The 14,092-nt window shown below is 47.8% G+C and overlaps 1 protein-coding gene and 1 long non-coding RNA gene across 6 annotated transcripts; one reads left to right on the plus strand and one right to left on the minus strand.

The window, feature by feature from the left end:
- Positions 1-990: 990 nt before the first annotated feature.
- SLC16A4 (solute carrier family 16 member 4) lies at positions 991-11,841 on the minus strand. Of its 5 annotated transcripts, none has more exons than XM_084498231.1 (9): positions 11,636-11,841; positions 11,023-11,132; positions 9,920-10,052; positions 9,422-9,565; positions 8,790-8,951; positions 7,952-8,500; positions 6,507-6,718; positions 5,643-5,736; positions 991-1,340 (listed from the first exon to the last, which is right to left on the minus strand). In XM_084498231.1, the coding sequence occupies exons 1-9, from the start codon at positions 11,649-11,651 to the stop codon at positions 1,186-1,188; spliced, it is 1,575 nt and encodes a 524-aa protein (XP_084354357.1). In that variant the 5' UTR covers positions 11,652-11,841; the 3' UTR covers positions 991-1,185. The 5 variants fall into 5 exon arrangements, with proteins under 5 accessions (XP_084354357.1, XP_084354359.1, XP_084354360.1 ...); XM_084498232.1 differs by lacking the exon at positions 991-1,340 and adding an exon at positions 3,166-5,100; XM_084498233.1 differs by lacking the exon at positions 11,023-11,132.
- On the plus strand, positions 1,308-5,070 carry LOC311423796. The gene is made up of 3 exons (XR_014685856.1): positions 1,308-3,174; positions 3,648-3,776; positions 4,935-5,070. It is a non-coding gene; the product is annotated as an uncharacterized lncRNA (long non-coding RNA).
- Positions 11,842-14,092: the final 2,251 nt, after the last annotated feature.

Consider the following 14,092-nt stretch of genomic DNA (forward strand, 5'->3'; position numbering starts at 1 on the left):
GCTGTAGGGTGCTGGAGGAGCACGGAATTGCTGAGCCCACCAGCGAGGCTCCGGGTGCTGTGCTGGGGAAAGTGGGGGTGAGGGCCTGACGAGTGGCTGTGGGGCTGGAAGTTTGCCCTGCTGTAGGTTTTGGTTCCACATCCTCTGCCGTGACAGCCGATGCCATACTAGAGTTTCTTTAGGCTATGGCCTTTGAGCTTTTCCAAGCTCTCCAACCAAATTCCTTTCACAAAGCCTAATAAAATAGGGATAATAGGGCTACTAAGATGGTGAAGGGCCTACAGGGGGAGACGTATGAGGGGTGGCTGAGGTCACTCGGCCTGTTCAGCCTGGGACTGAGGGGAGATCTCATTGTGGTCTACAGCTTCCTCATGAGGAGGAGTGGAGAGGCAGGTGCCGATCTATTCTCTTTAGTGACCAGCTATAGGACCCACAGGAATGGTGTCAAGCTGTGGCAGGGGAGGTTCAGGCTGGCATCAGGAAGAGGTTCTTCACTGAGAGGGTTGTCGTGCACTGGAACAGGCTCCCCAGGGATGTAGTCACGGCACCAAGCCTGTCGGAGTTTAAGAAGCATTTGGACTGTGCGCTTAGTCACAGGGTCTGAATTTTTGGGTAGACCTGTTTGGCGCCTGGAGTTGGACTTGATGATCCTTATGGGTCCCTTTCAACTCAGGATATTCTATGCCCAGCTGTTTTTCTCATCCTGTTGGAAGTTAAAACCTTATCTCTTGTACCAGTCTGGGTCCCTGCATCCCTCCCCATTGCTAATTAGTCATATCTGAGTAAATAAGCTGAAACCTCCCCCTGCGCTTTGGCACTCGGGAGCTCCTGGCTGCTATGTCCCAGAGGTGAGGCAGCTTTGTGCTGGGCAGAGACTGGTGAGGCCGGGGGCTGCTGGGCCCCTTGTCCCCAGCTGGGAGCTGGCAGAGCCCCTGTGTCCCCCTGGCTGTCAGCTGTGTTCCTTCCTGTCAAACAGCGCGTTACCCTATGTGGTTCTCAGGTGGCTTTAATCACACATGGACCAGAAACATCTAGTAATGCTAATGGTGAATCTGACATCTGAAAATCCCTGGTTTGATTTTGCTGCCGTCAGTAGCTTCAGGTGCAGAATGTCTGTGCTGGCTGTCGCATCTGGTTGCGGGTGCAATGAGGCTGGTTCTTCAAAGCTTCCACTGCTTTAAAGCTTCACGCCAGCGTGGGGATGTTGCTCGGGTTGGCTTCCTTTAGCTTCCACTTCTGGGCCAGTGGCTCAAAGAAGAAGGACATGGGTGAGATGAGAGCACAGGCTCCAGCAAAGAGGAAAGAGCAGGCATAGGTCTGCGTGTAGTCATACAGCCACCCTGCAGGAGGAAAGATCGTTAGTAAAGCTGTTGGATTTTCTCACTGAAAATCTTTTGTGAGGTGTGCGGGAAGTGAAGGATGTGTGTTCTCATTTCAGAATGCCTCCGATATTTTCTTTAGGTTACCTTAACTCTGCATGCCCGTGGCTGTGCAGCATGGACAGCTGGTGCCTGATCAGGTAGGACAGTTGTGACAGGTGTAACTGGCAAACATGTAGGATGTTCTTCCTGGGGCTGATGTTGCTGGACCCTTGTAGTGGAAGTTGATTTTAATCTGATGGAATTTAATTCCCAACTTCTTCCTGTTTCAGTAAGTGGGCAAGTAGCAGCTGCTGCAGCAGACATTAGGTCTCATTGGTAATGAGATGACTCCTTTGCAATGTCCGCGCTGCAGTCTCTGGATTCCCCAGACCTGCTGCCTTGTGAGCAGACCCAATTTAACACAACCTGTCTAATATGAAAGATCCCAGACTAAGAGCAGGGAGTGAACTTGCTTAAAGGTAGCTTTGCTGGCACTTAAAAGGAAAACCTACGTTCAGTAGAGACTCAGGTATCTGCAAGGGGGCAGACTGCCTTTTAAAAATGACCTTTAAGTGTTTTGTTTGGTTACATCATATCATCTAGTATCTGGACATTCAATTTAAATGTGCATAATTCCTCTGTTTGCATCTAAAATGTACAAAGCAATAGGAGTTGCTACTGTGTGTAATAAATTCTATAACATACTCCCAAATCTAGCATATGGATGCAAAAGGTGGGTTAGCAGCAGAGTGACCAGCTGAGCTAGATCTGCTACTGGTGTACATCAGAATTCCTCCCTGACATCCACGGATTTACACAATTTACACCGGTGTTAGATCTGGCCTGAGTCTGGGATTCTTAAAACTGGAAAGGAGTGGAAACAGCAATGTTGTCCTAAGAGATCCCGGCTTTGCACTGGAGCACTGTTCCTGCTGTACCCGTGAGCGCCCCAGCACTCAGTGGGAAAGGGAGTGATGCTACTTGGGATGTGGCTGTGTGACTGGCAAGAGGTGCTAACGTTTCCTTCCTGCAGATTTGTACGGCCATGGAGTTCTGTAGAACAGGGGAAAGGCTCTTGCTGCTTTGCTGTACTGCTGCTTCCCTGTGGGCTTGCCAGTGGCATTTGGTTTCTATTATCCTATGCCTATGCTGTGAAGTTTCAGTGCTGTTTTTTTCTCAGGGATATTGGTTGAGCCCTGCATGTGCCTTGGCCAGAAGGCAGAGCCAAGAACCCATCATGGTTGGACTAGATGATCTTCAGAGGTCCCTTCCAACCTCGGCCATTCTGTGACGGTGCTGTCTGTCAGAAGGGGACCCTGTGATGTAGGACATGGTGATGCAAGTCCTGCTCCTGGGGTCCTGCTCCAGGGCCCTGTATGTTGTGCAGGTTTGTTTATTTTGAGAGGTGGGATTGATTTTTCCTGCCTGAAAGTCTGTGAGATGTGGACAAGGGATGCTAATGTAGTCATTTGTAAGATGTTGGTGTCCAGGACAGAGTGCTCTAGTCATGGAGCTCTGAGTATTTCTATTATTTTTTAAAATTGCCTTCTGGATATTTATAAATGTGGGATTTTATTTATCTATTTTTTTATATAAGCTCAAGCTAGTGCTGAAGCATGAGCATAGCCTCCTGGCTGGCAGAGCAGCGATGGTGAAGCCTTCACCACCAGACGTCCCAGCCTTCAAAGCTCCCTGAGCAAAAAGTTCCTGCTCCCTGAGCAAAAAATAAAAGCAAATTCCTGCTGCAGAGAGCAGAATTAGAAGCCAATGGTCTGCGAAGTCTAACAGAGCAGCAGTTTTGCAAGCAATTCTGGTAAATCCCTGGCATGTAAAGTGGTACAATGCAAACAAGCGCTGCACATGCTTCTGCTGTGAACTGTGTTTGGGTTGTTGAAATTGCACCACTGCTCTGTGATCAGCGGAGGGATCTGGCACCTCTGGGTTTTGTTTATTACAGATGTCCTAGCAGCAATATCTAGCGTGAAGAGACAGGCAGAATTTAGGTGAGAACATCTAAATGTATGTGCCAATGCAGCTTTCAAATGATTCCTTCCTCTCCCCCTTCACTGCACATGTTTGTCGGGGATGGAGTTTTTGTGTGCTGGCTGCTGGATTCTGTTCTGTAATCCTGGATTATGTAGTTTTTTTGTTTTTTTTCCTTTTGCAGCATGAGTTACTGATTTGCCCTGTTTATGGAAATAAAATATACTCTCCCTCCTTAGCTTGATTGTGGCTTGCCAAAATAATGTTTGTTTTGTCTTGTTCCACTTTGGTTTTGCTTTTCAGAAGGGCAGGATCGTCCAACAATGCTGGCAGGCAAACAGCTGTGAGCAAGCTGTCAGGCTTCTCGCCCTGGGCTTTCGGTCAGGCTGGCTGCCTCCAGACTCAAGGGCTTTAAGTTAAACAGATTTGCAGGTAAGTCACTTTTTCGTTGCATTGTGATTAGGCTTTGCTCTAGTGTGCAAAATAAGTGTTTTTTTTTTAATATGTGTGTTAATATTATGTCTTGGGGTTCACTATAAAAATTTGTCTTCATAAAATTTTAAAAATCGTACTTCTGAAGTCAAAGTTTTAGGAAAGTCGGCAGCAAAGGCACTAAACCCCAAGATACATAGCATTTAAATCCCATCCTGTATTCTGCAAGGAGCAGCTGCTTTTGGAAACTTAATCAGTAGTTTCTAGCCCATTCAGTATTCATGCTTAATACAGCTGTGTTGGAAGAAGAAAATTGCAGAAGAAAAAGAATTGGAAGAGAAAATTGCAGAAAACTGAAAATTATCTTGTATCACAAACCTAGATCCTGATCTCTGAATCATTTCCCTCTTGCTCTGCTTACATTGAGACAGATCAGCAAGAGTTTTGTTTCTTGGCTTTGTTTGGCCTTTATTTATCCCATCTGTATTAAGAAGACTGATTTCTGTGCAAGGCCTTTTGCAAGAAACCTGCTTGCTTTACAAAATCCAGACATGTTCTTGCAGTGAGTGGTTAGCATCTTCAGAATGCAGAAGGTTTCCAATTAGCAAAAATACATTGGAAGCAGATCAAAGTGTAGCTGCTGTGTTAGCGTGTATGATGCATGGATAAAGGATAGCCAACTTATTTATTTTTGTACTGTCAGAGAATTTACTCAGATGGTTTTACAGGTATTGCTTTGTGGTGGACATACATCTTGTATCAGCAGAAGAGATCTTCCCCAGTATAGGCTATGTATCACTGTGACAGTGTAAAGCACACTGTCAATGAAGTACTTAAGTTGCTTGAAATTGCATCCATATACAGATTTTGGCCAACCTAGAAATATTGATTAGGGAAATCAATCTTTCTCATGCCTGCAGTACAGCAGGCTTGCTAAAACTTTGCAGCACGGAGGTGGTATTTCAGAATACTTGGCAGTTTGGAGCCAAGTGTGCCTGCAGGCATGGGGCAGCTGCCAGCGCGGGGCAGGGAACAGCAGAGGAAGAACGGTTTGCCAGGTTTTAGTCTGAGTCCAGGGCACATCTGCTAGGTGAGTCGTGGAACATCGTTCACACCAGTGTTTGACCTTGCAGCTTTTTCTGTTCACTTTCATTGTAGGAACAGCTAAGATCTTCATTCTGGATATGAGGTGTGACTAAGGGTCAGGGAAAGGATGAGTTTTGTCCTGGCCTGGATGTGTGGAAGAGAATGAGCCCTTCTTGTGAACAGAAGCTCATTTCTGAGTGCTTGAAATCTGCCAGATACTCAAAACTGTCTTGGTTTCCTGGCAGAGAGAGAAGAGGAAAGGCTTTTCATCCTCCTTATCTTTGGGCCCAGGAGCTCTCATGGCTAAGTAGTGTAATCGTTTTCAAAACAGATTACTGGGGCTTCGCTGTACATTTCAGTGCCTTGGCGGGGCTGCTGCTGAGTCTGTTCGAGCCTTGCCTTTATCAAGCTGTCTTCACAGAAGTAGTCTTCCCTCCTATCCCTCTGTTTCTAGCTCAGTATTAATAATGCGTTCTTGGTGGTAAAATCTGTGGTAGTGTGGTCACCATTGATCTGCTGTGGTCAGGCTTATAAAGGGGGGGAGGGAGGGGTTGGAGGCCAGCATCCTTTTCCCCATGCAGCTGTTAGACTGCTGGTTGGGCTTTGCAAATTCATGAGCAAAAATATTGCCTGTGTAAAGATAATGTTCTTAAATATGCTTTTTTCTACTTGGACAGAAAGACCATCTGTGGATGCTTATGGGTAGGCGAGTGAACCAGAAGTACACTTAATTGGTGGATATCTGTGGTGGGTATATGTGGTGTGTAATGTATGAGTTACCTGCTAGAGGAGGTCCACCGATGGCTGCTATCCCAGCAAAGAAGGAAGCAAATCCCAAGTAGCTGTGGAGTTTTGGCACACCAACTAGATCTACCTGATTGTAAAACCAAATCAGTAATTATCGGTAGGGTTCATGTGAATGAACAAGGCACAAAGCACCTTTTCTCGGGAGTTTCCTTTCCAGCTGCTGTAATGTTTGGGGAGGACTTTGCACATGTAGGTCTGATTTAGCCTTGAATCTGCTCGCCTCCTTAAGGTCGGTGCTGAAATTACAGGGATGCAAGGTGCATTGCTCTCATCCCGCTGTTTGGGCATCTCCTGAAACTGGTGATGCTGCTGAGGCTTTGAGGAGGCTGGTGTAAAATCTGACTGCATTCCTTCCCGGGAGGAAATCCCAAATTGTAATGTTGTTTCCCTATCCAGATCCTGCTGTAACTGGTCTGTGTGTTACAGATAATTCAGGGGTTGGGACCAGATATTCACAACTCTCTGGTTTTGCCTGAGTGCTTGTAAATGAATGGATTCATTCTGGTTCCCAGGAGCTGGAGCCATCTCCTTTAGAAAGGAGGATATGGGAAGCAATTAGCTGAGTCAAATCACTGACAATCTGCAGCAGACTCTGGGTGCTTTTGTTGCACCTGGGCTGTGCATGCCAGTCAGCTGGCTGGTGGGGAGACTGGGGCGGAGACTGGGGCTCTCGAGGGGCTCAAACTGAGGGGTCTGGAGGGGAGACCCCTCTGATGCAAGTCTGCGACAGCCCAGGGCACTTTAGCTTTAGGAAAAGGTTGTTAGGTATTTTGTGGAATATTGCTGGAAACACTGTGTATTATTATTATTTATTATTATTTAAAGAAATATCCTCACCAGCACAGGGAGCACCAGAGCCAGGAATCCACCACAGAAAATGGCAAAGGCCACAGCGTAGGTCATGAGCAGCGGGAACGTGGTGGCCAGAGGGCAGAGAAGGTTGGTGATGCCGCAGAGCACCAGGTAAGCTGCGTGGTAGTGGTACTTCTTGGTCCAGTTCTGGTCAGCGATCCACCCCGAGAGAAGTTGGCTGACTGTCTCTGTGATGCCTGGGGAAAAGGAGGTCATCGAGCCTCAAAGAAGATTTTTTTTTTTTTTTTTACATTTTTTTTCTCTATTTTGTGAAGAGCTGTGAAATGCATTCCGCCTGCCACTTGCTTTAAGGATGTGGCCACAAAGGGCTGCAATGCCAAGAAGCTGCAGGAAGGCATTTTTAGGCTGTTGTAAAATTCATGCTTTTTTCTTTACCTTGGTGCCTTCATTGCCTGTGGGTGCACAAAAGTGGTATGTAGAAATTCAATTAAGGGCTGTGCACTCAACAGAAAACTCTGAAGTGCCCTTCAGTAAAAATAGGAAAGAAAGGTTTGTCACTTGATCTTTTTCAAGATGAAGAAAAAGCAGACTACTGAGAAGCGTTTGTGTGTTTTTTTTAAGAAGCAAAAAAGGACAAAAGCCCAGCTTTTTTTTTTTTTTATTAAAGGATCAGCAAACCTTTCATACTTGATTTAACGTTTCCAGATGCCTTTTTATAAACTAAAGGTGAAAGGACTTGTAACTGTCAGCTCTATCTTGGTGACCCTCCTACTCTTAATTCAAAATGTCAGATGAATTGCTGTGATCTCTTTCTAGACACTTCCACAGCATGCATAATTTCTAAATGTTATACAGCATTGTAGAAGACAAATTTATTTTTGTATAATAAAATATTTTATCATGACTGAGAATGGAGCCACTTTTTTAAACCTGATGTGACTTCATTGTAATGCCTTCTTTATGTTATTATTTTTGGGAGCGGGTGGTATTTTTTTTCCCCCCTTTCAGGTGAATATGCCAAATCCAAATGGCTAGATGCAAATTATTAGTGTGTTTTTGTTGTTTTTCTCTCCTAATACCGTATTTCTCTCTGCATACATTCCTGGGTCAGACTAGAGGATCTGGATTTCTGTGGGTTTAAGCAAAGCAGGGAGATTTGTGGGAAGGCTTGGGAGGACTGCTAGCACCTATGCAATTTGAAACTTGTGGTTGTTCATTGCAGAAGGGATGGGTGATCATCTGGCTTAGGTTGAGAGAACCACCCACCATGTGAGAGCAACTTTGTACTTGTACAGAAGGCAACACTATATATACAGAATGGGGGGTAAGGGCTGTGAGCTCAAGCTCTTTCATGAAGATTTATTCTAGAACACATTTGGGACTATTTCTTGGCAAGATTTGTGTCGTATTTCTTTCCTATTTTGGCATCATTGTAATTATAAATGTGTTTAAAAGATTCTTTTGCTTACCAGCCACTGAAATGAGGTAAGAAGCATCCATGCTGCTTATGCCCAGCGTCCTGGCTCTTGCTACCAGGTGGAAGATGGGCACGAAGTAGGCCAAGTGGCTGAACAAAAAAGACCATGTAAAAATGCAGAAGAGGGGATCCTTCAAAGGGGAAAAGTCGAGGAGAGGCTGTGGATTTTCTTCTTCGGTCACTGGGAGGGGTTTACAGCTACTCATGTCCTCGCTGGCTATTTCTGGGGAGCTGTGGTCTGCAGGGGCTTTCTCCAGCCCTTCCGACGCCTCTGCAATTGCCGGCCCAGAGATGTTTCCACTGCAGTGTGCCGTGGGTTGCTCTGTGGTGGGCAGGTCCTGTGTGTGGCCAAGCTGCACTCCCGTGCCAGGGGCTTCATCCAGGTGTCTAGCAAGGGTTTCTGAATCTTTTTTTGGCACTGAAGGCTCACTGTCATGGTTTTTAGCAGAGGAGTGTTGAGGCAGCTGGGTGCTGATGGGACGCAGCAGCATGCTGGAAGGCACGAGGTTTAGCATGATGCCTCCAAAAATCAGGAGAGTACCTAAGCAAAGACAAAAGATGCCTTTTTTTTTTTTTTTCTTTTTTTTTAGATCTATTTTTAGACAGGATGTAATCCATGTTGGATGTGGAGTAAGATCAGCAAAGAGGTAAAGGTGCCTTGCCAGAGCCACTATTCTGCCTTTTGGGCTGGAAGTCCCTTTCTTTCTGATGCATGCAAAAAGAAAACAGAATCTGGGGAGGAGGGTTGGTGCATCCAATTTTAGTTTTTAAAAAGAGCCTCAGGTGCCTTCTTCACCCCAAGGAATGTGGAAACTGGGAGATGTGCTCACCTTGCCAGCCATAGGAATTGATGAGAAGCTGTGTGAAGGGTGCTATCAGGAACGTCAGTCCCATTCCCGAGCGGGCGATGGCGTTGGAGAAAGCCAGCCGCTTCCTGCAGCGCTTGGCCGTCATCACCGCTGCTGCCTGGTAAAGGCAGCAGAACCCCATGCCTGTGATACGGGTCGAAGTGGGATGTTAGTGCCAAGAAGTGGCTGCTTTGTATTGTGAGGTCTGGGGATTCAGAGGCATGCTGTCCTAAGCTTATTCTCCCTGCGGTGGAGGTGAAAATGAAAATGGGGACTGACTGCTGTTGCTATCAGTGGAGAACAGGATTTCAGGCATGTTTAGTGACCAGGGTTTTTGAGGCTGTGCATTTTCACTAAGGGATTAAAAGGCCAGGATTTGTGGCATATGTTGGGTCCAGGGGAAAACATAACAAAGTTAGTGTGGTCTAACATGTTGAAATTGGTATCTTATGTTCCTGAGCATGAAGCTTTGGGGTTTCATGCAACATCTTATGGAAAGGGGCTGGTGGCAGTAAAGGGGCCGGTGACAGTGGGGGCACAGCCTGGTTTAAATGAGCTGCTTCTGCTCGTGTGCAGCAAGGTCCCCGTGTGCCCGTCTGCTGCAGGCAGCTCACCCAGGAGGAGTCCCATGGAGATGCAGAGGAAGGGGACGCTGGTGGCCTGCGTGCTGAGCAGGCAGCCGCCGCTGACCAAGCTGGCACCAATGATGGAGGTTGGCCGCTCACCCAGCTTCCTGCAGACCACGGCCACCAGTGGGGCTGCAAGGGAAAAGAGGCAGAGCTCTTGTGCCCAAAAATGACAGCTGATGCTCTGCAGGGCCTGGAAATTTGGACCCTGGAAATCTGGGGGAAGAGGACGGAATTGAAGCCCTGAACATCCAGATTTCCTTAACTTGTTTCTTGATGCACAACACAGCTCCAATGAATTATTCAGCAGCTGGTTTGATTGGAGATATTAATAATGCTGCTAAGAGTGAGGATTTGCTCATGTCCTCTATAACCAAGCAGCTACAGCAAGGTGCTGTGAGCCCATGGCTGGGAACAGAGGTGCCACCCCCAGAACGCCCCGGGGCCCCTTCCATCAGAGCAACCCGATGCTGCAGAGTTGCTCACCTCCCAGGAACCTCAGCGAGGACATGATGGAGCCGATCCAGCTGACTTGCTCTGAGGAGCCCCCTACCTCCTCTTGAAAAGCCACAAAGAAAATGCCAAAGGTCTTGAGCATTCCCATCACGAGCACATTAACCTGAGTTCAGATCAGAAGCAGGTTAGGTGCTGCAGGGGACAGGTGCTACTTTCCTACTGCTTTGTGTGCTCCCTCGTTCTGGACAATTTGTTGTGTTCTGGGAGAAAGAAACTGTGAGAAGGGGTGCAGTGGGTGTTGGGGAATATCGTTAGGGTGGACTCGTGGTGGCCATGTTGTGCTTTAAGCTCACCCGAATCCTGTGCAAAACTGGCTTTTTCAAAGAAAAAGCAAAATAACACCAGAGCTTAACTCTGCTAGTGTGTTTTGCTTTGCAAATTGTGTTTTTAATATTAAATAATAATATTAATGAACAGGTCTCAGTGCTATGAAACATTGCCAGCAGAGGATGGGAGATGAGTGGAGCAGGCGCGGGTGTTTGCCAGCCCCATTTCCTAGGCTGGCCCTGTCACAGGGCAAAGGACAGTTGGTGCCCTTGATGTCCTGCCTCCCTCCTCCTGGAGCTGGGGTTAACGATTGGCAGCTGTGGACCCTGCCAGATCCACTCTGCAGTGGGGTGGAATGGGGAAAGGTTTCCTGCATGTCCTGGCATTTCTAGCTGTGTGATGGGGTTTTCTTTATTGCTGGTGGGGGGGATCGCCTGGGCTTGGGTGCTGGTATTGAAGCACATGGCATGGGGATGTGCAGGACCACTGCTTTCCAGGTGGGATTTCATGGCTCCTGCATAATTATAAAACCAGTGTGGGGACAGAGGCGGATCGGGGGAAGTGAGGATGGTTGCATCCTTGTGATTGGGGCCTTTGGTGAAAGAGCTCTTTGCTCAGCCAGCAGCAAAACAGGGACCACTGTCTGCCTGTCCGCAGTGTGGCAAAGCACTTTCTGTCTCTTAGTGATTGCCTCTCTTATTTTGCTATCAGTTGGACAGGATTAGACTGTCCTGCATGCACCAGACTTGAGACTTTCCACAGACCCCAGCTTCCAAAGGTTTTAGATGAGTTTGTTCTCTGCTTACCAGGAAGAAGTGGAGCACCGCTACCCATGCCCACCCTCCACCTGTGCCTCGGCTTGAGTCTCCCGTCGCTGCTGGTGGCTCTGGCTCCAGCTTTTCCTCTTTCCTTTCCCCTGGAAATGAGAGTTTTGGGGTGTAGTAGCTCCTTGCTTTTGCAGTTAACCTGTGAAATGCTTCCCTGAGAGCATCAGCTGCCCTTGAACCCCCTTGGTCCTTTCCCTTTAAAGAGGAAGCAGCATTTTGTGTTCAACTTGAGAAAGCTTTTGAGGATGGGTGAAGCTTTTACCAAGCTCTTTTCCAATGGATATTAGTTGCACGTAATCACTGGCTGCAAACAGCTTAGCCTCCTTTCTCCTTCCTACCAAATTGCTAAAGCTATTTAATATTCAGTGATTTCAAGTGACAAGCACCTCCCTGCTGATTTAGAGCACACATTCTATGGCTTTAGAGCACAGGTTTGCCAGAAGTTGGGGGTTCACTGTCTGTCTGTTACCAATCTTTGAGCTCTCAGGGGAAGCTGTCCATTTCCCTCATTTCTCTGCTCCCTTCCTTCCCATTGCCTCGCCTGTGCTGCACCTCCTGTGGTGGGGTTGATAAACCCAAAACTGTTCCTTACCGTCTTGCTGCTGCATGCTGGAAAACCTTCCCTGAAACAGCAGATTGCAAAGACGAATCGTCTCTTCATTTGCTCCAGAAATGAAATCCCCACATTGGGACCTGCCGCCCCCAAGTCTAGTCCTTCGTCTGTCTCCGGTGAGGACAACCGAGGCAGGACGTTTGCACTGGGACTTTGTGGACGCAGCCTTCCTCCTCCGCACTGCCTCCAGGCCAGGAGTCCCTCCCCTTCCCTGGCCGGGGCTTTCACTGAGCAGAAATCCTGCCTGGAGGAAATGGAGCCTCTGGAGGAAAAGCCTGCAAGGATCCAGCTCCAGGCAAGGCTCCGGGTCCTGCTAGACATGGAGTGGAGCAGTAGGTGGCAATGGTGGCCTGAAGCTAAGCCGTAGGCGGCTGGCAGCCACCCAGCCCTTGGCCCCAGAAATAGGAGAGAACCTGGAAAACTTTGTGTTTTACAGCCAAGGTGCTCTGCAGTGGGATCAGGGCAGGAGCTGGTAGCTGAGTGCATTTGAGTTGGCTCCATGCCTCTGTTGTAAATATGCACAAACTCCAAGCAAACACAGCCGCTTCATCCCCCCATTTCGGCTGACCTGTCACCCCGATTGATGTTCCTAAAATAAGATAGAACTTTAGGATCATGACCATGATCTGTCCCTTCCCTGCCTTGGCAGAGCAGGCAGCACTCCAGCTCACTGCAGGATCCCAGGACAGAAAGACAGGGTTGGATGGACGGGCAAATCAGAGGCTAGGGAGAAGCCTTCACTATAGCAGGGCTGGTAATGTGTGCATTGGGCTTTTATTGAAGTAGGATGGGTTTTGCAGTGCATATGGTTTAAAGGCTCAGAGCACAGCAGGTCACTGTGGCCGGGGGTGCTGGGGAGGAGGCAGCGGTGGCAGCGTTGGGTGCAGTGACTGCGCTCCAGATGTCCAAGAGGAACCGCTCTGCCTCCTCAGCTTGAGCCACTCTGCGTGTGGCCAGGGAGCAGATGCGGGTCCCTGTTAATGAGTGCAGTGGTCCCAGGGCTCGTTACTGGGAGCACTGAGTGCTGCTGTGCTCTTCTGTGCTCGTTGGAGTGCTGAAAACCAGCCACGTGTCCAGTCCCCTTGCCTTTTTGCTCTTTGAGGGACAACAGCTTCTGCTGGCTTTTGGCTATTTAAAATGTGCAATATTACTCTCTTCTGAATAGATAAGCCTGGAATTTGAGTATCAAACAACAAAGAAAAGGGGGGAGGGAATGATTTAATAGCGCAGAGCTTTGTGTGCTGTGCCTTGATGGTGCTGGAAACACAAGGCATAGATGGGAAATGAAATTGCTCAAAGTTTTGGGATGTTCATAGCACCCAAAAGGGAGGTTTGAGGAGCTGAGCACAGACTGGGGTGCCTGAGGTTGGTGTATGCATTACTCCACAACTCAGGCAGGCTCCCTGTGGTGATTTAGGCACATGGCAGCTTTTCATTTTTGGGACAGGTGCCTGTACTGTAGCTGCAGGACACAGGCAGGGGCTGGCCACGGCTGGAGGAGGTCAGGAAAGCCAGTTCTCAGAAGGACTCTTGAGTTTGCAGGCAGCAGACATCCCTCCTCCACACCTGCAGGCTGGGTGTCTAAAACACGGCTGTTCATCCCACAGCGTCTTCCTGAGTAGAGTGCAGGTTACTTTGAGTATGGACACCTTGCAGTGGTGGCAGTGCTCTCCTTCTGGAGCAGCCAGCCAGGCTGGGGGGGGAGTGCAGATCCCCCTCCACTCCTGCTTAGAGGTCACGTTGTTAATTGAACTTAACAGGAGAGTGTAGCCCAGCTGGGCAGGGTGGGCTTGTCCCTTGTACCTGTTTCATTCAAAACAGTGACTATGAGATTGGAAACATCACTGACATGTGCAGTAGTAAAGTCAAAACAGTGTGAATGCACGTTTTTTTCTCTGACCCAGCCCTGTTAGCTTATGCTTCACTGTGAAGCTTCCTTTCTGCTTTACACATGAGGACAGCTATAGGCTAGCTCCTTTTCCCTGTACGTAGGAAGCATCTGAGTGTAGCAGTTTTTCAAGGGAAAAGCCTTTCTGCAGGATTGTTTCCCTGTACCATTTCATATATAAAGTGAAGAAGCACCTGGATTTGTAAGGATGTTGTCAACATCCATTTGCAGTTCATGCAGCCACAGCAGGCAGCACAGACAGGGCCAACAAGTTTAGGTTTGAACTTCAATCCAAGACCTAATAAGCAACTCATTCTCACATGGACAATTTAACTACAGGAGGCTAAACATTTCCTAGGAGAAATTCCTAGGAAAGTGTTTGTACCTTTCCCCCTGGAGGACCCTCCATTAATTTAAGTCTTTATGCATTACTCCTTTTCTCTATAGAAACGCTAATGAAGAACAGACTGGAAGATGTTACCTCACTTGGCTTTTGGGAAGGCACTGGGCAACAGTTTTCAAAGTAGGAGCAAAGAGAAGCAAATGCA

This window comes from Aythya ferina (genome assembly GCF_964211825.1).
Source record: "Aythya ferina genome assembly, chromosome: 25".
NCBI classification, from domain to species: domain Eukaryota; kingdom Metazoa; phylum Chordata; class Aves; order Anseriformes; family Anatidae; genus Aythya; species Aythya ferina.

Bases quoted from the DNA above. Each gene is read 5' to 3' on its own strand.
- SLC16A4 (XM_084498231.1), bottom strand. The intron at 8,952-9,421 runs GTGAGCTGCCTG...CCCGTATCACAG, and splicing joins CTCCATGGGACTCCTCCTGG to GCATGGGGTTCTGCTGCCTT. The intron at 5,737-6,506 runs GTGAGGATATTT...TTTTACAATCAG, and splicing joins CTCTGGTGCTCCCTGTGCTG to GTAGATCTAGTTGGTGTGCC.